Raw genomic sequence first — 24,053 nt, 5'->3', positions numbered from 1 at the left:
AGCCCAGAAATCTCAAAGAACTGGAAGACTTTTGTAAGTAAGAATGGGCAAAGATACCTCAAACAAGGATTGAAAGACTCTAGGCTGGCTACACAAGCTGTGATACTTGCCAAAGGGGGCAGTACAAGATATTCACTCTGCAGGGTGCCCAAACCTTTGCAGACTCCATTTTTTTGTTTTCTGTAATTTTGAAAGTGTAAATGATGGAAATAAAATCTAACTTTTGTTAACATATTATAAGAATGTCTAATCTGTAATTTGATGCCTTTTTGGAGATTATTCCATCTTTCCTTGGCTTCTTAATGCACATTAATACAAATTTTTACCTGGGGTGCCCAAACTTTCGATCAACACTGTATATGTATGTGTGTGTATGTGTATGTGTATATATATAAAATATATAATATATGTGTATATATATATATATATATATATATATATATATATATATATATATATGTGTGTGTGTATATATATATATATATATATAATATAGTGCCTTGCAAAAGTATTCAGCCCCCTTGAACTTTGTGACCTTTTGCCACATTTCAGGCTTCAAACATAAAGAACAAATAAAAAACTGAAAAATTGGGCGAGAAAAATTATTCAGCCCCCTTAAGTTAATACTTTGTAGCACCACCTTTTCCTGCGATTACAGCTATAAGTCACTTGGGGTATGTCTCTATCAGTTTTGCACATCGAGAGACTGAAATTTTTGCCCATTCCTTGTTGCAAAACCGCTCGAGCTCAGTGAGGTTGGATGGAGAGTGTTTGTGAACAGCAGTTTTCAGTTCTTTCCACTTTTTTTTTTTTTAAATGATTGCTCTGGCGATCGTGGCGATACCTCACGTGTTGTTTGAACAGCAATTTTATTTGCGGCGGCAACTTCCGTATACGTTTTTCTTTCATGCGCAGGCTCACAGCGACGGGGGCGGTCAGTTTTTTTTTTTTCCCCCTATTTATTTTTTTAATTTTAGCACAGGTTTTTAAAAAAAAAAAAAAATCTGATCACTTTTATTCCTGTCACAAGCAATGTAAACATCCCTTGTGACCGCAATAGGCAGTGACATGTACTCTTTATGGAGGGATCGGGTGTCTAAAGGACCCTAGACCCCTCCCCTGCACTTAAATGTATTCAAAATGCCGAAAACTGTGTTTTTGAATACAGTCACTTTTTGAATTCAGCGCCTTTAGCTGCAGAGTAACCCGGATGTGACGTCATGGACACTGCCTCCAGGTTACGTCATCAGAGACCCGATTAAAGCCGCATCCGGCCTTGATCGGGACTCCAACCAGCTGGCAGAGGCGCCGGCTGGTTGCTCGGGTCTCACAGTGGGAAGGGAGCGCCGCGGGAGGGGGGGTCCCCTCCCGATCCTTGGAGTAACGATCGAGCGACTCCTGAGCTGCATCGGTCATTGCCGCCTGAAAGCCGACCACCGGCTCTAAAAAATGGTACTGGGATGATGCCTCTAGCTGCAGGCATTACCCCGGTACAGCCACCTATTGCAGCCGATGTAGGGCTACGTCGATTTGCAGTAAGTGGTTAAGAGGGGCTGTTCCCTCTTGAGGGGTGTTTTTTCTTTAAACCATTATTTTTCAGATGGGGCTCCTGTGACCTGGTTAAGGCTCCTGTGGGATGGTTGAGGGCAATTTTTATGTTTAGCATTGGGTTTTTTCCCCACCCCTAATTTTCCTTTTGGCACTGCTTTTTGATGTCCCAGTAGTTATGATTTATGGAGCCCTGTGGCCATCGATGAATGAAAGAGAAAATAGGATTTTTGCACTTAACGTAAAATCCATTTCGACGGACACAGCACCCACCCCTCTATGGAGTTCTGATATTTCTAATACTGCTTGCTACTAAACTGATTACCTAGAGCAGAGAGAGGGGTTCTATACCAAGCTGAGGATGGCCCATGGGCATAGCCAGGTGTTTTTTGTTCTGCCTAGTCCTTTTCCTGGAGGCAATATAACCCAGTATTTATGACTTTTGGAGCGCTGTGTCCATCAAAAAACTCTGAGAAATGGATTTTACGGTAAGTAAAAAATTACATTTTTTGTTATCCAAGCTACAGCCACTTTATTATGTATAGAATTCTTGTGATAGATCTTCTTAAACTGTTTTAAATAAGGATATTCATGAATCTACAAACTTGTAAGAAAATGAAGCATGCAAAATCTATTTCTGAGGATGTGGTAGCAATAGTTAAACTAGACGTATACATTAGCTGTTTTTATCTTACTAAAACATAAAATATGACGACTTTGATGTTATGTCTTATCAGCCTTCTTTCAATGCAGCGACTCAACTCTTGACCTATAAATAAAATATTTGGATGCTTTTCAATGTGTAGCACCCAAAACAAACACACTCTGACTAATGCCATGTCCAAGCCTGTGGTTTGCTTCAAATCTTGAGGTTGCCTGTGAACTGAAGACCCCAAATGAGGGATAAACTAAAGTAAAGTAAAAATATGCTGACATGTTAAATAGAATACAGTTTAAACAATCTTGTTCTTTAAGCAATGCACTGAAAAATAGTCTTCTATATATTTAGACCTATAATCTAATTAATAGGTTTACAGTGTTGTTGTTGGCAGAGATTGGTTGTTTGCCTTTGATTTATAATTTAAAGTCAGACCTCTGAACTAACTGTAAGTGTTTAGAAAAGTTAGTGCGTTTGAATGTGTATTTAATGTAATCCTACTATCTGTAGCCATAACGTCTTTTCAGATCTAAATTATGTCTGAGTGAATTGTGTATACTTATTTAATTTAGGCTTGTATAGAACTGGAGCTTCACCTATACAGTATTAAACTCAAATTGTACACATGCTATCCTGTAATACACACACAAGTTGTATAGCAAAACCCTAGATCTTGACAGGGTAATGGCCTCATATACATATCTAATTCTAAAATCGACATAAGAATTTTAAAATGAACTCTTTTAGAAGATTTCTACCCAATTTCTTTCTTTTAAATGAATATTAAATAAAATGTTTAAATGGTTTTACATTCTCTTTAGTAAAAAAAAAAAAAGTCACTCAGTTTTCATGTCAGCTGAAAGTATTTTAGAATAGAGCCCATGGGAGCATAGCTTGGCGCTCGGCGTGGATGGAGGTACATAAGAGGAACTCCCGAGTGCTCAGCAGCTTAACAATTCGCTTTATAGTCTCTCGACGGCTGGAGTGTGGGATAATCTCTGCTATCTTCAAATCCTAGTTCTCCTCTACAAGTGGTGTGTTTTTGGGCAGGATGGTGTCCTCCTGCTGGAAACAAGATTACAGTGAGGAATCAGTTGGCTTCCAATGACTTGGTAAAAGAGACAGAGCGATCGGACCATCCTCTTACACTCGCCGACATGACTGCAATAGCTACTGATAATAAAAGCACATTTTCTGCAGCAACCACCATCCTAAAAGCTAATCTACTAGCCCTAAATGAACAGCTAGCTTCTACTGAACGGGCCAGCAGGTCGAGGGTCAGAGCCATTATCAGACTAGAGTGGATAGTGGACTGGACCTGCATAACAGGGCAGAAGAAGTGAAATGACCTGCATAACAGTGGCAGAAGAAGTAACGCAAGAATGAGAGGAATACCCAAGCCAGTTAATGCTGATCATGTCAAACAAGCACAGCAAACTGTCTTTAATAACTTTCTTGAGAGACCTGCTGAATCTCCTACTGATTTTGACCGGGCACAAGACCATGTTGCACTGATAATGCCTCGTTAGAGATATTTTGCCTCCCATATTTTAGAAACTATTATTATCTCACAGAAGTTGGGGATTGTAATTGTAATGAAGTAAACAAAGATTGGAATGCGTAGGAGCGCAGCTGTACCTAAATACCACTGAACTATTCCCCTTGGGTGCCTTAGACCTATTGCCCCAAATCCTTAAATCCACACCCAATGATGGGAGCCATATTAGAGGTCATCAAGTCACTACAAGATACAATATTTCATCTGCTCCAGGTTCCATGACTCCTTATGCATATAATCCAGACTTCCCCCAGGCATTAATAAAACTATCACGATGAAGGACAAGGGCACTGCTTTATTAGCTACATATTGCCTACAATCAAGCGGGATGAACTGGGCACAAAACGGTATCCGTACTGGACACATTTAGAAATGCATAGTTATCTAACCATAAGCAGAACAGAAACGTGTTTCCAGTCCCCTTACAACTTTTGAAACAATCTGCCTTTTAAACGCACTGAACTTAGTAACTTTATTTTTTTTTTCTTTTAACAAAGTACTCTTGGCTATGAGAAACGACATGACGATCAATTTAAACAATTATGGGAAAACACGTTGCCAATTAAATTTCAGAGAAATTAATGGAGAAAAGTGTGTATCCTAGCTCACAAGTGCCCGATAAGTACATGCCCACAAAAATTCTCATGCATTAGTACGCAATTCCTGTTGAGATTTAAAAAATATGAATTCTGCAATCCTTTGATACTTGCTAGAGATGTGGGCAATCCAAAGAAACTCCGCTTCATATCTGGATGCAATGCCCTTTAATTGCCTCATTTTGGTAGCAGAATTGTGACCTGATAGTCCAGATCACTGATACGAAAATATAACTTGCAACGGCTTGCTACCTGCTGCACATCTCTACATATCTCCTGCAGAAATCAAAACATTATTTTGAAGAAACATTGCTCCACGCAGCCAATACCTTATCCCACGACACTGAACATGGAAGTCCACATATAATTAATCTATCAGGGACTGGCTGCAAAAGTAAATACTGTTTATGACATGGAAGAAACCCTAGCTATCACCAAGGTTACAATATCCCGATTTTTCATAAAACCCGGACAGCATGGTTCATGCTTACATATTCAGATAACTACAACGCACTGATGTGCAGTTAAAATTGGCCCTTGACACTTTACCAAGACACCTGTGGATCTGATTAATGATTGTTCCCTTATATTTCCTACTAATAGCCATAGTATCTGGAAACTGGTATTGATAGTGTTTTCTTCACCCTTTTCCCCTCTCTTCTCTATATTTTCTGTTTATCCTAGCTTGAAAACTGGATGTAATAGACATTATTTCTTACTTATGCATGGTAGTAGGAAAAACATAGGCATGCTACCAACACCTGGGAAAACAATACCCTGCTAGCTATGGTAATGATGCTTCAATACACTACATTTTAAGTGTAAACCTATCCTATATATTGCTATGCCATATTGCAGTACTGTACTATGTTTCTTTAAATGCCTTTTCCTCAGTTCTTACTATAAAAAATAGAGCCCAGAGTTGTTCTGCCTGGTCTACAATACTACTACTTTACAGTAACTATGGTAATTGGTAGTATAAAGAGATTAGCAGACTTTGTTGAAATAGGTGCTATATATTCCCTTCCATTTGCTGTTTTGTGATCTTGTTAATATGGCAGATACATTGATATTTTATATATTTTCTGCATATAGACACATTGAAACTTTATCCACTGATTCAATTGAAGGACCAGCTGTACTAAAGCAGCAACCTGTCCTAAGAAAAATATGTTGGCTGACATTGCTGACCACACTTTAAAACTGCCAATAGCCTAATTGTCTCTGGTGTTTATTATTTCTTTAACTACGGACCTGGAACAAGACCACAACTGAACTTCGAGTAAATTCAGAAGTGCTGTTCTTTACGCTTGCTTCAAGTCTTTGAGTATTGAAGCCACTGGATTAACAAGATTGCAAGGCAACTAGGATCTCCTCTAAAACCCTAAATTGCCTAAGTCAGCAATTGGCCTCTGAAGCTGTTCCCAGGGAGGCAAACAACTTCCTTCAATGTAGGAGTGAATAAAGACAATTTCAGATGAATCTAGACAAGGCAATGTGGCCTGTCTTTCCTGTATCTTATAAATGTCTGTAATTTAAAATGTTGTAGGCGCGTCTCCAATATAAAATATTCAGCAGCCTCTGAAATACTAAAGCACAACATTAAAGACTTCTACTCAGTGCTTGGAAATCGCTGAAAGTCTTTTATGTTGTGCTTTGTTGAGTAAAAGCATACAGCACGACATACTTTTGCAGTAGTTGAACCTACTTCATACCTTAAGCCAGGAAGAAGTTTCTGGAACTGCTTTAAAGCCGGCCATACATAGATTCAATTATTAACCAATTTTCTTTTGAAAATCACAATTATGAATTTTCGTTCCAATTTTGCACCATCAGTGGGCTTCAGCAACGGACGATTTTCATGCGGCCATCGAATTTAAATATTCAGGCATGTTGGACATTTTTTTTGAAAAACAACACATTTCTAATCAATGATGGGAGAATTGTGTAAGAAATGTAATTAAAAAAAAACAGAAAAATGCACATGACTCGTTACCTGGAAAGAAAAGAAGATACTCAGCTACACAATTTCTCTGTAGCAATATAAAGAGAAATTGAAGGCTTGGTCAGTCAAATTTCAAAATCAATGGTGGGCCCCATTGGATTACAAAACTTCTGATTTTCTAAAGAAAATCAATTCAAAATTAGACCCATGTATGGCCTGCATTAGTAACAGCGCATTGTTACTGCACTCTGTGCTCCTAAATTCTGGCCAGATGCTGTAGAAAGTATTCTTTAAATAAAAAGTGTGTGTATATGTATATGTGTGTATGTATGTATACATATATTCTCTCTCTCATGACTTTAAGGACACCTGGTTCTGTTGAAAAATTATACTTACTGCCTAGACCTCCCAGATGCAAAAATAAAACAAAGGAAATAAAGCTTAAGAATGTAGCCACCTACTGGGATTTACAGGGAAGCCACCCTGTTGTACCTCCAAGGACAGCCTGCTTTTGGGTTTAATACCGCTTTAACCAAATTTAAAAACCCTCAGGAAAGCTATTTTTTATATTTTGCACATAAAATGTTTTTTGTACAACACTAAGCTGTTTTTAATGGTTTATCCTTCCAGATGATATTGGTGCACATATGAATGTGGGAAGAACATACAAAAATCTAGACCGAAATAAAGAAGCTGAAGAGTCCTATTTAATAGCAAAGTCACTAATGCCACAGGTAAAAGACATATTATGCTATGTTAGAATTCTGCTTTCCCATTATTTTTTATAGAAATGAGCTTGCTGGTCAGTTTAACTATTTAAAGTGGTTGTAACGCAAAAAAATAAAAGAATATATATCCTGATCCTTTAAAGCATTATAGACAGCACAGTGCTTGTGCTGTGTCATTTACCCCTCTCTATATTCTAAAAAAAAAACCTGGTTGATCCTGCCAGTTCCTGTGTCCCACTGTCTGTTCTGACCACGGTAATTATGGCTACTTAGCCAGAATTACTGTGGTCAGTTTACGTGCCTCCATCCGCTGCTCTCCTCTCTCCCTCTCCCCCTCCCTCCCTTCATGTCAGTTCGGGAGTCTGTAGCATTAACAAATCCTGTATTCCGCTCTGTTACAGGATTATATAACGCGCAGTGTGTGTTTTTGTGCAAAATACCTTACAGCACTGTTGGGCGCTTGCGTGACTTCCCTGCTGCTCTCCTCTTTCCGGCTGACGTTTAGCGGGGATCTCCACCCCCTCCCTCTGCAGTGCTCAGAGCAAGGAAGGAAAGCTCCGGCAGGCCATATGAGTGCTTAGCGGTGCTGTAAATAAGGTATTTTGCACAATCATTTTACACAAACGCACACACTGCACTTCATATAATCCTGGAAAAGAGCGGATTACAGAATTTCGTATAAAGACTTTACAACCACTTTAAGCTCCAAAGCCATTTTGCATTGAGGCAAACAAGACTTTATCGTGGTATTGTATTTCACCTCATTTTCTGGTACCAAATAGATTTTGATTACAGACAGTAACATACAATATAGACTCTCAATACAAAAGTGGTTTTAGAAAAACAATCTGGATTGTTTTTAAGACTGTAGAGGTAGGTTAAATACCAAAATAATAAAATAGTCACATTATCATGAAATTTGGACAAAAGAAAAACAAAAGCACTAGAAAGTGTATTTAAATGAACTAATTACTTCAAACACAGTCTTTCATCAGAGACGTTTGTCTTGTGATGTTATCCAAAAATCTATTTAGGTTTGCATAAGGAAGAAGGAAAAAAAAAGGCAGGGGGGGGGGTCCTCTTGTAAAATCCAGGTTGGTAAAGTTCATGCTCAAGAAGAATAGGGCGGAACATAAAAAAAAAAAATGGATGGCTTGGGGCACAGATTAGGGCTGGTTAGCAATAATAAGGGGACAAACAGTAAGAACTCTAGGACCTATTCACACCTTTTGCAGTGAAGTGCATTGCAGTGCCATTGAAATGTTTTTCTACCCTCTGGTTTGCTTAGATTAAATGTAAACCCAATCACTCAATTCACAAATGATAAAAATAATTTTCATTGAAATAATCCCTGCTATTAAGGTTCTTCCTTTTTTATAGGGTAAAAACGCTCTGTTCCTGATCATAGTTCTCTGTTGTCATCTTGTGGCATACTCTCCCAATAAAGAGGACAAGCTGACATACATTGCACAGGCATGTTTCACTGTTTTCAACATTAGGAAAATCTCTCTGAAAAATGCCTAGTAGCAGTTGCTGGAGCGCATGTATGTAGATCGAAAGGGATGGTAGAAGATCAGCAGTGCTGACATGTAACAAAGGATGAGGGGACAAAAGTGTTTGTGATCCACGGTGCTTTTATTTAGAGGGTACATGTACTTAAATAACTCACACTGTTAGCATGTTATATATATATATATATATATATATATATATAGTATGTATGTGTGTGTGTATGTATGTATATATATATATATATATATATATATATATATATATATAGTATGTATGTGTGTGTGTATGTATGTATATGTGTGTGTATATATATATATATTACAGACCAAAAGTTTGGGGACACCTTCTCATTCAGAGTTTTCTTTATTTTCATGACTATGAAAATTGTAGAGTCACACTTCAAGAGGTACTCACCTGAAATGGTTTTCACTTCACAGGTGTGCCCTGTCAGGTTTAATAAGTTGTGCAGAAGTCAGGTGGATACACAGCTGATAGTCCTACTGAATAGACTGTTAGAATTTGTATTATGGCAAGAAAAAAGCAGCTAAGTACAGGAAAACGAGTGGCCATCATTACTTTAAGAAATGAAGGTCAATCAGTCCGAAAAATTGTGAAAACTTTGAAAGTGTCCCCAAGTGCAGTCACAAAAATCGTGAAGTGCTACAAAGAAACTGGCTCACATGCGGACCGCCCCAGGAAAGGAAGACCAAGAGTCACCTCTGCTGCGGAGGATAAGTTCATCCGAGTCACCAGCCTCAGAAATCGCAGGTTATAACAGCAGCTCAGATTAGAGACCAGGTCAATGGCACATGGAGTTCTAGCAGCAGACACATCTCTAGAACAAGAGGAGACTGTGTGAATCAGGCCTTCATGGAAGAATATCTGCTAGGAAACCACTGCTAAAGAAAGGCAACAAGCAGAAGAGACTTGTTTGGGCTAAAGAACACAAGGAATGGACTTTAGACCAGTGGAAATCTGTGCTTTGGTCTGATGAGTCCAAATTTGAGATCTTTGGTTCCAACCACCGTGTCTTTGTGCGACGCAGAAAAGGTGAACGGATGGACTCTACATGCCTGGTTCCCACCGCGAAGCATGGAGGAGGAGGTGTGATGGTGTGGGAGTGCTTTGCTGGTGACACTGTTGGGGATTTATTCAAAATTGAAGGCATACTGAACCAGCATGGCTACCACAGCATCTTGCAGCAGCATTCGATTCCATCCGGTTTGCGTTTAGTTGGACCATCATTTATTTTTCAACAGGACAATGACCCCAAACACACCTCCAGGCTGTGTAAGGGCTATTTGACCAAGAAGGAGAGTGATGGGGTGCTGCGCCAGATGACCTGGCCTCCACAGTCACCAGACCTGAACCCAATCGAGATGGTTTGGGGTGAGCTGGACCGCAGAGTGAAGGCAAAAGGTCTAACAAGTGCTAAGCATCTCTGGGAACTCCTTCAAGACTGTTGGAATACCATTTCAGGTGACTACCTCTTGAAGCGTGACTCTACAATTTTCATTCATAGTCATGAAAATAAAGAAAACTCTTTGAATGAGAAGGTGTGTCCAAACTTATGGTCTGTTCTGTATGTATGTATATGTGTGTGTGTGTATGTATATGTGTATATTTATATATATATATATATGTGTGTGTGTGTGTGTGTATGTATGTATGTGTATATATATATATATATATATATATATATATATATAAACGTTATCTCACAAAATTGAGTACATCCCTCACATTTTTGTAAATATTTTATATCTTTTCATGTGACAACACTGAAGAAATTACACGTTGCTACAATGTAAAGTAGTGAGTGTACAGCTTATATAACAGTGTCAATTTGCTGTCCCCTCAAAATAACTCAACACACAGCCATTAATGTCTAAACCGCTGGCAATAAAAGTGAGTACACCCCTAAGTGAAAATGTCCAAATTGGACCCAATTAGCCATTTTCCCTTAGGGGTGTCATTTCTTCGGTGTTGTCACATGAAAAAATATAATAAAATCTTTACAAAAATGTGAGGGGTGTACTCACTTTTATGAGATACTGCATACACTGTATGTATGTGTTTGCAATACTGGTCATAGCGCTCATCAATAAACAACTAGCATTCTTCTATGTTGCATAAAATGTGTTTTTTATGCGCATTTTCCTAGTGTGTTTATTCAAGCCCTAAGGAACGCACTGGAAAACAGATCTCTAATCCTGGATGTTTCTCTGAAAGCTGTGTATATATTTTTACCTCTCCAGAGAATGTTTGTTCTATTTGAAAGAATGCACCTGTTGTCTTGCCAATCTTTTAGAAACAGACACTTCTCTCTTTTTTGTGTGTTTTCTTTTTTTTTTTTTTCTAATGTTTTCAACTGATAGTTGTTGCAGGCACCTAAATAGTAGAGATTAGACTTGTTGCACAATTTTGTAAAATAAAATATTTTTTGAAATCATTGAACATTTATACTTGAAAGAATGGTAGGGGCATAAATGATAAAATGTTGATTTAATTGAAGCATGTTAAAAAGTAAAAATAAAAAACAATGGTAATATCATGTCACCCAGATTCACCGTTCTTATTCCATATTCCACAAACCGTAATATCTGTGCACTTCTATTTAGTTATTTAAAATGAAATGATTAAAAAGACTCAATGTCTAGGATTTAGATGCTAGAAACTACGGATCGACCGATATCGTTTTTTCGTTACCGATATTTTGGCCATTGCATATTGGTATCGGATGATATTTTATACATTAAAAGTTTTGCAAAATAAACACAATTTTCGACACAAATCTGTTACTGAACATTTTAATGTTTGTTTATTAACATTTTTAACTTTAAGGTCTTGTTCTTCACACCTTGTATGCATGAAAACTGATAGGAAAACCGCACTTGCAGGGACATCAGTTTCACATCATCTGATTGTGAATGATGCATAAACTGCTGCAGTAGTGCACTCACTCACTGCAATCATTTTAAATCACTACTGCAGTGCAGTCAGTGCAAAACTGCTAGAAAAAAAGCTAGACAGTGGATTGGAGTCGGTGGACTACTGCTGCAACAGTCCACTCACTGCAATGATTTTAAATCACTACTGCAGTCAGTGCAAATAAAACTGCTAAAAAAAAGCTAGACAGCAAACAGCTAGACAGTGGATTGGAGGAGTCAGTGGACTACTGCTGCAGTAGTACACTCATTGTAATGATTTTAAATCACTAACTGCAGTCAGTGCAAAACTGCTAGAAAAAAAAGTTAGTCAGTGGGGAGTCAGTGGACTACTGCTGCAGTAGTACTCACTCACTGCAATAATTTTAAATCACTACTGCAGTGACTGCACTGCAGTAGTGTTTTAAACTTATTGCAGCAGTGAGTGGCGCACTACTGCAGCGCAGTCAGTGCAAAACTGCTAGAAAAAAAGCTAGACAGTGGAATGGATTGGAGTGGAGTGGACACTAGTACTATACTACTACACTTTCAATACTCCCAGTTAAGTAGAACAATATTATAGTGCAGAAAGCATAATATTTCAGCATGTTTACCAGTTAAACGGCTTCTGTTTTTTTTTTTTTCATAAATTGCTGCCACTTCGCTAAAAACACGCTCACTTGGTAGAGCAAGGAGGAGCAGAAAGGTATCTTCTAGAATTAGAAGCAAGTCTTTAATAGCGTGCCTCATTTTCTTTCCACCACTGAATAGGATCACCACTTCTGTCAATTACTTGTTCCTTCAAATAGAGAGAAAGTTTATCATCCAGGCTCATTATTGCAGATTCAGAACATTACTCCACATGAGGCCCCAATAAAACACTGAACATGGCATGTATTTGACCACCATGAAGTTTCTTTGTCCGTTGTCATTTTGGACATTTTTCTCTTTTTGAAGTATCCTGCTCTTCCACATTAGCAATCTGCTCTTCTTGAATTTCCTTTTCAGCAGGAACCTCCTGCACCTCCTGTTGAATATATTCTGTCAGCCATTGTTTTGCCTTGGCGGCATATCCCCATCCAGGGAAGGTGGAGAAGTCACACAGGAGTACTGTGCAGGAATGTACGCCTGAGCAGCATTATTCATTTTTACTCTCTAATATACACCGCAAGGCTGCTGACAACATGCTATGTATTATTCCTTCCTCCATGATTGGAATATATGTATTTAGTGAATGAGTACTCAGACGGTGTGGTGTATCTATAAACTGTCAGTATATACTGACAGGAATTATGTTTCCATACATAATTAAAACAAAGGTGACCAGCGCTATGGATTAATAAGGTTAATTGCAGAAACAGACGGTGTGAGCTGCCAACAACCAAACCCAACAAGTTGGGTTGGAAATAAAATAGTGCAAGTGGGGTTGTGAACGGCGCTACCGTTTTTCAAGAAATAGCAATATTATATTTGCTTAGCGTGAATGGTGATACCACTTAATGTGTGCCGTGAATAAATAGATAAATAAATTTTAAAGTGCAATCTTATAAAATGCTGTATAAAAATATTGTGTAAAAATCAATAAAAATAGATTATATAAATGCCTTGTATCTTAAATTATTGGTGATAAAGTGCATAAGTGCTAGTGCAAAGAAAGGAGAGACACAAGGCTGAAATAAATTAGTGAATTTTATTTAAAAAAAGACCAGGTGGAACATATATCTATCCTCACTATGAACCAAAGGTGATGGTGTTTAGTGAAGAGAAAAGAAGTAAAAGCTGCTGTGAGCAAACGAAAAAAATGTATACTGAAATTAATAGGTGTAAGATGAATAGGATAAATGAATTAATGTGATGAATTTGGGTTGCAACAACCTGCGTGACCGCTAGGTGTCGCACCCTGCTATATGACCTGATATCAGTTGCAGGAGGGTACCGTATATCTGGGTTCCGCTGTCCCCTCTGACTTCCTGGTGGGTCTGCGTGATTCCTCAGAAAGAAGAAAGGAGACCCCTAGGTATCATATCCAAACGACATGATAAAAAAGTGTAGAGACTCACAGGGAGATTCGAGGCTGTCCGCGATCAGTGTAGTGTGGCCGGGAAGCTTCCGCGTTCCACGGCTCTGGCTCCGGGTGCCGGAAATGACGTTAGACGTCGCTGACTCCGCCCTACCGGTTTCGTCACAAGACGTCTACTAGGAGCGGCGTTTCCATACAGTCCTTTCAAGCCAACTCAAGCTCCTAACTCCACGTTCCTTGCTGCTTTTTTCCAATATTTTAGTTACAAGCAAAATACAGAGCATTGAACTATAAGCTCCAGATGAAGCGTAAAGCAAAACACGTTGAGTGTTCTGGCTCAATTAATTTCTGTACCTATCTATGATGACCACACCGATTGATCTCTTTGGGAGGACAACCTTTGCACCTGTTGTCTTCAATGGATCGTTTTGTTGTGGAACACAACCCAGATAATAGGGCAAATATATAATTAGCTCCTATTTACTTGTATCTTGTATTGTACCATCGTTTATAAATCATATTTTTGTCTAGTATACTGATGCCTTTTCAGGCGATGTGTTCATGTTTTTCTTGTTTTTAAATATATAAGAATAAAATGTTTGTTTTATCTTACCTTGTGCCTCCAAAGTCCATGTTTCTCCTCTGTTAATAGTATTTTTTTGCCTTGGCCAATACATCATCGGAAGAGAAAGGATGGTTCTTGAATCGAGGATCCAAAAGACATGCAAGCACAACATTTTTATTCTCTTCATGCTTCTGAAAATGTTTGGCGAGGCTGTTCCTCATGGCCTGCCTACATGTGTTAGTGCCATGTGTGTTGGGTCCTTCATTCTCTTGAAGAAGCATCTTCAGCTCACACATGGGATGACAGATGACACAGATGAGTCGTAATGACTCCCCTCTAGTGTCACTTACTCTATGGGGAGGAGGGTCTCAATGACATTGGCTACAATGTCCCACTGATCAGCAATAGGACAAGAATATCCTCCATATGCACCTGAATATATTGTAAGAGCTCGCTTCTGCTACAGCATTCTTTGCAGCATGTGAAGTGTTGAGTTCCATCATGTTGGAACAGCATTAATCAAGTTGTTTTTTGGTAGGCCAAGGTCTTCCTGAATGCACCTCAGTCCCTGCTTGGCAAGGATTGAATGGTGGAAATGGCCTGCGCACCTCTTCAGCATGCTAATTATGTCAAGCAAAGCTCTCTGGTTTGACAGACCATCAGGTCTGACACTTCAAGTCTCATTCATTTCACCCTGTTTACGCCGCTGTCTCGAAGCACAAGCATCACTCAATCTTTAGTGATTCCCCATTCTTCTAGCATGCCCAGAAACCTTTCTCTAATGTACTTCTCAGTGTGGGATCCTTGCATCATTTTTGTATTCAACACCAAATGCCTTCTTGTCCACCCACTGTCAATGAAGTGGCATGTAAGACTCATTAGTGATTCTGTTTGTCCTGACCAGCAGTCAGTCGTGAATGAGAGCGAGTTGCCAGCATTCTCTGATATCAGCATAGCCTTTACTTTCTCAACGACCTTTTGGTGAATCTTTCCCAGCATTTTGGTTCGATAAAACTTGTCACTCTTCAGTGTGTACCTTGGCTCAGCTATGGACATCAACCACTTAAATCCAGAATCCGACACCATTGTAAATGGCTGGCTATCAGTGACTATCATCTCTGTGATTACTCTGTCCAGCAGTTGGGATCTTCAATCCTGATTTTAGCCACCTGTTTTTTTCTGAAACATATCTGTTAATGTAGCCTGGGATAGTGATGTTTCACCTTGTTGTTCATTTTTTTTTTTCTGTGCTGCATGATTCAACATGATGAACTCTTAGATGAGCCCAAAGATTTGACGTATTCTTGGTTTTTGCTGTTATTGATCCCATGCTTACATTGTTTGTGCATGTGTTGCACACTGCTTCTGCTTTTCCTGGAGATGAGAAATAGTCCCAGACCACACTTTTAATGTTTCTATTTGCATCCATCTCCATTGAAATATGAAAGACACTAATGAAATTGAATATAGGCTTAAAAAAACCTGTCTGGCTGGCACCCTGTGGTGGCTGGCTGGCAGGCACCCTGTGGTGGCTGGCTGGCAGGCACCCTGTGGTGGCTGGCTGGCAGGCACCCTGTGGTGGCTGGCTGGCTGGCACCCTGTGGTGGCTGGCTGTTACAGGCCCAGGGTCTGTGGCTGGCTAGCTGCTACAGGCAGGGCCTGTGGCTGGCTGATACAGGCTTGTGGGTGGCTGGCTAGCTGGCACAGGGCAGCTGTTGGTGGGTGTATGTATAGTGGCTGTGTTAAACACACTGTGTACTGTACACTCACTGTCCCAAGACTCCAGACGAGGCTGAGGGAGGTGGCCTAAGAATGCAGAAGCTGTCCCAGTGCGCGGAGGAAGCGCATGGGGCAACATACGCAATGACGTCACAACAATATCGGCAATATCTGTAACCTCTGGGGCCGATTCCGATATATATCGGGGAAAGTGCATATCGGCCTTGCAAATGATCGGCCGATCCCTACTAGAAACCATTATCAGCCCAATAAGGAGTTCATTATATTGACAAGTGGCAGCCCAATAAGGAGTTCATGATATTGACATGTGGCAGCCCAATAAGGAGTTCATGATATTGACATGTGGCCACCAGTACTGCATAGCAAGATTTTTTTAAATATTTGTTGAGCCTACCATTTTCTTCTCTCTCTGGGGTCTTCTTTTAATAGGGTGGCAAACAATATTCAGCTGGCTTTCAAAGCAGTGGGAGCATTGTCAACATTTGTACATGAGTTGCAGGCAGCTGTGCGTTTATTCTGCTGTCAACACCTGCTGGCCTGATATGACTAAGATAGAGGTCACATGATTGCAGATATAAAAAGGTGGAAATATTCAGTTGATTGTGTTCATTTAAAAAACAAAGTATTATTGCTTGTTTTCATTATGGTTCAAATTATTTTGAAATCTAGGGTCGCATATAATTTTTTTTTCTTTTAATTTGCGATATATGAACTATACTGATGTGTGCATTGTCTTTGTTTTCACCCTTCAGATTATCTACTGTAGTTACTTCTCATAGGGGTGGTGAGGGGAATGGATTCTAGTGGGATTTTTGTGCTTCTCTGTTCCCTTTTTAAGGCTGGTTTATTTTGGATCACACGATTTTCAAAGTATTTAGCACAAAAAACTAGAATGCTCTAAGGTACCCATAGGAGTAGTTATTCAATATCTGTTAACACCAAGAAAACATGCCTTCTACTTATAAAACACTGCCGTCCGCTTGTTAGAAAAAGTGGGAGCATATGTTTATTATGGCCTAAGGCTATGGATGCAGCTCATACAGGTGTGCTGCAGGACACAGATGGTGATGTCTTGCTGAGTAAGCGAAGTTTGTTAGGGGAGAGAGTTTATTTTTTTGGCTTGGTTCCTTTTTGTATTACTGTATCATTTTCATTTAATTAAAGGTTATACCAGGAAAGAAGTATGCCGCACGTGTTGCACCTAATCATCTGAACGTGTACATAAATCTTGCGAACTTGATCCGTGCAAATGAGTCAAGGCTGGAAGAAGCTGACCAGTTATACAGACAAGCCATAAGTATGAGGCCAGATTTTAAGCAGGCCTATATTAGCAGGTAAGGTGTTCAAGTATTCCAAATATTTTAACTTGTTCCTAGTCTTCAGTGGGATGTTTACTTAAATATAAATATCAAGAAACTAATAAGGAGTAGGAACACTCTCGTTTGAAACGTTCCATCCTGCTTGGTCTGCTGTCAGTTCTGTTTGAGTTCTTTGAGGGACTGATCACACCTATGAGTTATAAAGCATGTTAAAATGTATGTAAACCCTAACAATGAACCTCTCTGATTTGCTCCTGTTCAGTTTGCTAAATATAACATTAAAAATGTTTTTTTGGTATATCAGTTTTAGAAGTGCAAAAATACTTGTTGATGTTACCAGAAACCTTGTGAGCTGACTTCCTGGGCTTCCTGACTGTGCAGAAGGAGGGATTAAGAAAATTTGGGGGTGGGGGTTGGAGGAGGAGAATGAGGAGACGTCTGCATTCTTTGCAATGCATCAGCAATAAAGTAGGAAAGACTGACCTGCTTTGGAATGCAGAGCCGAAAATACAGTGTTTTTTAAAAAAGAGGAAGGAAGGATAACCCAACATTGCTGACACACAAACCGTATTCACAAATCTACATTTGCAGAATTTAACCACTTCTGGACCAGAAGATGTTCCTGCCTAATGACCAACCCATTTTTTGCAATTTGACACTGCGTTACTTTAACTGACAATTGCACGTTCGTGCGACGCTGTATCCAAATAAAATTTATGTCCTTTTTTTACACTTGGGGGGGGGGGCAGTGACATTACTACAGTATTCAGTGCTAAACATTTGCACTGTTACTGTAATAAAGACACTGGCAGGGAACGTGTTAACCCAGGGGCGATCAAAGGGTTAAATGGCAGCCTAGGGGGTGTTTTCTAACTGTGGAGGGGGGCTTGTGAAATCCATACAGAGACCTGTGTTCCTGAATAGGAGGAACACAGGAGCTCGGTATTGATTAATGAGAACCACCTGCTGTGTTTACAACAGCAGACCGCTGTTCTCTCTTCACGGGGAGAGATCGCGTGTGCCCAGCGGCAATTGCGGCCTCCGGCCCCGTGCATCGGCTTCCCCGCTGGTGAGTTGGCACGTGCCCAGAGGATCGCTCCCGCAAATTCTGTGTAAGTCATTTGATAAGAGATCTGCCCAGTACTCCGCTATACCACCACAGAGCGCTGAAGTGGGAGGACAAGACACACATACCATAGAGAAAACTATATATTTTAAGGTATTTCCATGCAGAAATCTTCATCCATAAACAGGACTGTATGGTACGCAGAGATTTTTTGACGTGTAAATAAATATATATGCGTGTATATATACCCGCGCAAATGGATGTGGTAAGAAATAATAAACTACGTGAAATAGTGATTATTATACGTGAGTTTGCTGCTCCTTAGTGTCTTAAATTATATATATATATATATTTGTATGTGTGTGTAAAAAGGACGTTCCCATCATAAAAATCTATATATTTGTAAACAGTAGCATTAACTCATATATACTGTGTAGAGTTGAGCGGACACCTGGATGTCCGTGTTCGGTGGGTTTGGCCGAACTTGAAAAAAAGTCCGGGTCCGTGTCCTGGACTTTTTCCGAACTTTACCCGGACACCGAACCCCATTGAAGTCAATGGGGACCCGAACTTTCAGGCACTAAAATGGCTCTAAAACACCAATGGAAAGGGCTAGAGTGCTGCAAATGGCAGCAAAACGTAGTTAAGAGCATGGCGAGTGCTCTGCAAACAAATGTGGATAGGGAAATAACTAAAAACAGAAAAAAAAAACCATGTTCTTCATCTGTGAAGGACGAGGCCCATATGGAGTAGGAGGGAGGTTGAGGTGGTGGTGGATGTGGCGGTATCATAGGCGTGCGCACAGGGTGTGCCTGGGCACACCCTAATCACCTAGGGCACATTAGCATTATCGCTCTGTTTGCCAGTGAGGAGATGGGAAAGATCTCCCTCGGACCTGCTCTGCCATAAGAGAAGTGCCACACACTTCTATTTCACTTTGCCAGCAGGGAGAGTAATGTATCGGGGCCATGTACATGTAGGCAAACCCATGCATGTGTATTTAAACTTTGGGGTGCACACTCTAATGCAATAGGCTGCGCACACCTATGGGCGGTGTAGGTGGAAGCGGCGGTGGAGGAGGACGAGGTAGCCAACACTGCTTTTTTTCAGTCATTTTAAATGAGGGTACACCCCAAAAGAGTGAGAGAGAGCAAAAATAGAACAATGGCTGGGTAAGGTCGGTATCCATCTCTCTTCTGCACAAGGTACGGAAAAGTCCCGTGGGATCCATGCCTGGTTCATTTTAATGAACGTGAGCTTGTCCACATTGTCTCTGGACAGGCGGCTGCGCTTGTATGTGATAACGCCCCCAGCCGTGCTAAATACCCATTCAGATAATACACTGGCTGCAGGGCACGCCAGCACCTCCAAGGCGTAAAGGGCAAGCTCAGGCCATGTGCCCAACTTGGAGACCCAGAAGTTGAAGGGGGCAGACCCGTCATTCAGTACGTCTAGGCGTGTGCACACATACTGCTCCACCATGTTGATGAAATGCTGCCTCCTGCTAAGACGTTCCATATGAGCTGCTGGTGCTGCTGTTTGTTGTGGCGTGCTGACAAAGCTTTTCCACATTTCGGCCATGCTAACCCTGCCTTCTGAGGTGCTGGCGGTGCCCTGGTTGCGTTGACGACCTCTTCCTCCTCCTCCTCCTCCTCTGCCTTGTGCTTCCACTGTGGCCCCGCTGTCAGGTGGGAATGCCAGCAGCATCGCGTCTACCAGCGTGCGCTTGTACTCGCGCATCTTGCGATCGCGCTCCAGTGAGTGAATTAAGGACGGTACGTTGTCCTTGTAACGGGAATCCAGCAGCATGGCCACCCAGTAATCAGCACAAGTTAGAATGTGGGCAACTCGGTGGTCGTTGTGGAGACACTGCAGCATGTAATCGCTCATGTGTGCTAGGCTGCCCAGAGGCAACGAAAGGCTGTCCTCTGTGGGAGGTGTATCGTCTGTGTCCTCTGTATCCCCCCAGCCATGCACCAGTGATGGCCATGAGCTGGCCTGGGTGCCACCCTGCTGTGAACATGGTTCCATCTCCTCCGCCATCTCCTCCTCCTCATCCTCCAGAACTGTGCCCCTGCTGGACATTTGTGTCCCTGGCGTTTGTGGGTGCAGGAACCCACCCTCGGAGCCACTTGCGAATGACTGCCCTGAAAGCCTTGGAAATGTTACCTCTTCATCCTCCTCCTCCTCATCCTGTGCCACATCCTCTTCCATCATCGCCCGAATCGTTTTTTGAAGGAGGCATAGAAGTGGGATAGTTAAGCTGACAACGGCGTCATCGGCACTGGCCATGTTGGTGGAGTACTCAAAACAGTGCAACAAGGCACACAGGTCTCGCATGGAGGCCCAGTTATTGGTGGTGAAGTGGTGCTGTTCTGCAGAGCGACTCACGCGTGCGTGCTGCAGCTGAAACTCCACTATGGCCTGCTGCTGCTCGCACAGTCTTTCCAGCATGTGCAAGGTGGAGTTCCACCTTGTGGGCACGTCACATATGAGGCGGTGAGCGGGAAGGCCGAAGTTACGCTGCAGCGCTGACAGGCGAGCAGCAGCAGGATGAGAACGCCGAAAGTGCGCACAGACGGCCCGCACTTTCTGCAGCAGCTCTGACATAGGGTAATTTTTAAGGAACCTCTGCACCACCAAATTCAGCACATGCGCCAGGCAAGGGATGTGCGTCAAACCGGCTAGGCCCAGAGCTGCTATGAGATTTCGCCCGTTATCGCACACCACCAGGCCGGGCTTGAGGCTCGCTGGCAGCAACCACTCATTTGTCTGCTGTTCCATGCTCCTCCACAACTCCTGCGCGGTGTGTGGTTTTTTTCCCCCAAACAGGCAAGTTTTAAAACTGCCTGCTGTCGTTTACCCCTGGCCGTGCTGAAGTTGGTGGTGAAGGTGTTACGCTGACCGGATGAGGAGGCGGTAGAGGATGAGGAAGCGGAGTAGGAAGAGTTAGGAACAGGAGGCAAACTGAAGCGCCCTGCAATCCTTGGTTGTGGAAGGACATGCGCCAAATTGCCTTGGCACAGATGGCGTTGCGCAGTGCACACCTGATTTTTTTCCCCCACTTGGTTGTGCAGGGAAGGGATGGCTTGCCTGGAAAAGTAGTGGCGGCTGGGCACGACGTACTGTGGGACAGCCACCGACATAAGGTTTTTAAAACTGTGCGTCTCCACCAGACGGAATGACAGCATTTCAAAGGCCAAGAATTTTGAAATGCTGGCATTCAGGGCCAGGGATCGCGGGTGGGTACGGGGGTACTTCCTCTTCCTCTCAAGTGTTTGGGAGATGGAAAGCTGAACGCTTCCACCGGACATTGTGGAGATGGTTGGTGACCCAGGTGGAGGTGTTGCTGACAGATCGTCTGTTTGCGGGGTGGCAGGTGCCGGTATCACTACAGATGTGGATGGAGAGGCCGAGACTGCAGCAGAAGAGGAAGCAGGAGGAGCCAGAGACCTTTCTTGGTTTTGAAGGTGTCTACTCCACTGCAGCTCGTGCTTTGCACTTAGATGCCTGATCATGCAGGTTGTGCTCAGGTTGAGAAGGTTTATGCCACGCTTCAGGCTCTGATTGCACAGGGTGCAAACCACTCGTGTCCTGTCATCAGCACATTTTCTGAAGAACTTCCACGCTAGAGAACTCCTTTTGAGCTGGCTTTGGTGCGCTCGTTCCCTTGCTGCGTTGGGCAGTAGCAGGCGTAGTGTCTAGGGCACGGCCGCTCCGCTCCTGCACCCTGCTCCCTCTTCTGCTGTGCTGGTGGCTCTGTGCGACCACCGCCTCTTCCTCCAAACTACTCAGGTCACCTGCATGACCTTCATTCCATGTGGGGTCGAGGACCTCATCGTCCTCCACATCATCTTCCATCCAGTCTTCACCCCTGCCCTCCTTGTCGGTCTCCACAATTCTGAATGCCGCAGCAGTTGGCACCTGTGTTTCGTCATCATCGGAGACGTGCTGCGATGGTCCTTCCATGTACTCCTCTTGAGAAATAAGTGGTTGGGCATCACTGCACTCAATCTCTTCCACTTCTGGGGCAGGGCTAGGTGGATGGCCCTGGGAAACCCTGCTGACAGAGTCCTCAAAAAGAAGAGGAGACTGCTGTATGACTTGGGGCTCAGACTGCTTGCCTGATTTGCAAGGGGGTGAGGTGAAAGACGGTTGGACATTGGCTGCAGGTGCCAACTCTGATCTTTCTGCAGTAGACTGGGTGGGAGACAATGTGAAGGAACTGGAGGCACTGTCAGCAACCCAATCTACTATCGCCTGTACTTCTTCTGGCCTCATCACTTCTAGAGGCACATTATGCCCTACCAAATACTGCTGCAGGTTCTGTCGCCTACTCACACTTAAGGAAGGGGTTTCACTTGTGCGTGTAGCTGGCACAGATCGACCACGTCCTCTCCTTGCAACAGGAGCTCTACCAGCAGCACCACGGCCACGGCCCCTATTTGACGGTCTCCTCATATTTCTGTAATTTATGATCTTGCCCTAGAAAGGTGTTTATTGAATAGCGGAACAAAACAACAACAGTATCGCACGGGTGTATCTCACAGTCAAATATGCAAACTATGCCGCAATTTAATTTTTTTTTACCCCAAAAGGGTGTATATTGAATAGCGGAATAGAAAAAAGGATAAAAAACGGTGTATCTCACACGTACAAACACAGACTAGGCCCCGATTAAAAATTTTTGTACCCTAAAGGGAGGATGAGGAAGAGGAGTAGGAGGAGTTCGGAACAGGAGGCAAACTGAAGCACCCTGCAATCCTTGGCGGTGGAAGGAGATGCGCCAAACAAATTTAAAAGGTGTATCTCACACGTACCGATACAGACTATGCCGTAATTTAATTTTTTACACTCCAAAAGGGTGTATATTGAATAGCGGAATAGGAAAAAAGTTATAATACGGTGTATCTCACACGTACAAACACAGACTAGGCCCCGATTTTACTATTTTTTGTACCCCCAAATGCAGGATGAGGAGTAGGAGGAGTTCGGAACAGGCAGGAGGCACACTGAAGCACCGTGCAATCCTCGGCAGTATGAGATGCGCCCCAAAAATTGGAAAGGTGTATCTCACACGTACCGACACAGACTATCCCGCAATTTAATTGTTTTTACCCCAAAGGTGTAGATTAAATAGTGGAATAGAAAATATGATATCAAAAGGTGTATGTAGCTCACACGTAGAGACCCAGACTAGGCCCCAATTACTATTTTTTGTACCCCCAAAGGCAGGATGAGGAGTAGGAGGAGTTCAGAACAGGCAGGAGGCACACTGAAGCACCCTGCAATCCTCGGCGGTATGAGATGCGCCCCAAAAATTGGAAAGGTGTAGCTCACACGTACCGACACAGACTATCCTGCAATTTAATTGTTTTTACTCCAAAGGTGTAGATTGAATAGCGGAATAGAAAATATGATATCAAAAGGTGTATGTATCTCACACGTAGAGACCCAGACTAGGCCCAAATTACTATTTTTTGTACCCCCAAAGGCAGGATGAGGAGTTCAGTACAGGCAGGAGGCACACTGAAGCACCCTCAAATCCTCGGCAGTATGAGGTGTGCCCCAAAAATTGGAAAGGTGTATCTCCTTTCCTGTGGAATAGAAAAAAGTGTATAACTTTTGAAATCACTCAATAATAGCACATGTGAACACAGCAGTGTATTATCACAGTCAGCACAGCAGCACTGAAGGAAAAACGCTGCACACAACTGACTGATAAAAAATAATTTTTTCTCCCTCCTCCTCAGCGGGCAAAAAGATTGTGTTCACACCACCCCACACACAGCAAAATCTATGTGGACCACTGACCCTGCCTATCTCCAGCCTCTCCCTAAAAGGATCGATAAGATCGGTCACTGCCGGCAC

The 24,053-nt window shown here is 42.1% G+C and overlaps 1 protein-coding gene across 1 annotated transcript in view; it reads left to right on the top strand.

Moving 5' to 3' along the window:
• Nucleotides 1-24,053, top strand: part of TMTC3 (transmembrane O-mannosyltransferase targeting cadherins 3) — a 173,498-nt gene that overhangs the window by 116,448 nt on the left and 32,997 nt on the right. Inside the window, exons 10-11 of the mRNA XM_082255325.1 lie at nt 6,936-7,039; nt 16,962-17,131. Of these exons, the coding sequence (XP_082111451.1) occupies nt 6,936-7,039; nt 16,962-17,131 (274 nt within the window). The remainder of the gene's footprint in view (nt 1-6,935; nt 7,040-16,961; nt 17,132-24,053) is intronic.

The sequence above is a fragment of the Pelophylax lessonae genome, assembly GCF_965119305.1.
Source record: "Pelophylax lessonae genome assembly, chromosome: 4".
In the NCBI taxonomy this organism is placed as follows: Eukaryota; Metazoa; Chordata; class Amphibia; order Anura; family Ranidae; genus Pelophylax; species Pelophylax lessonae.
This window is presented reverse-complemented; position numbering and strand designations above follow the sequence as displayed.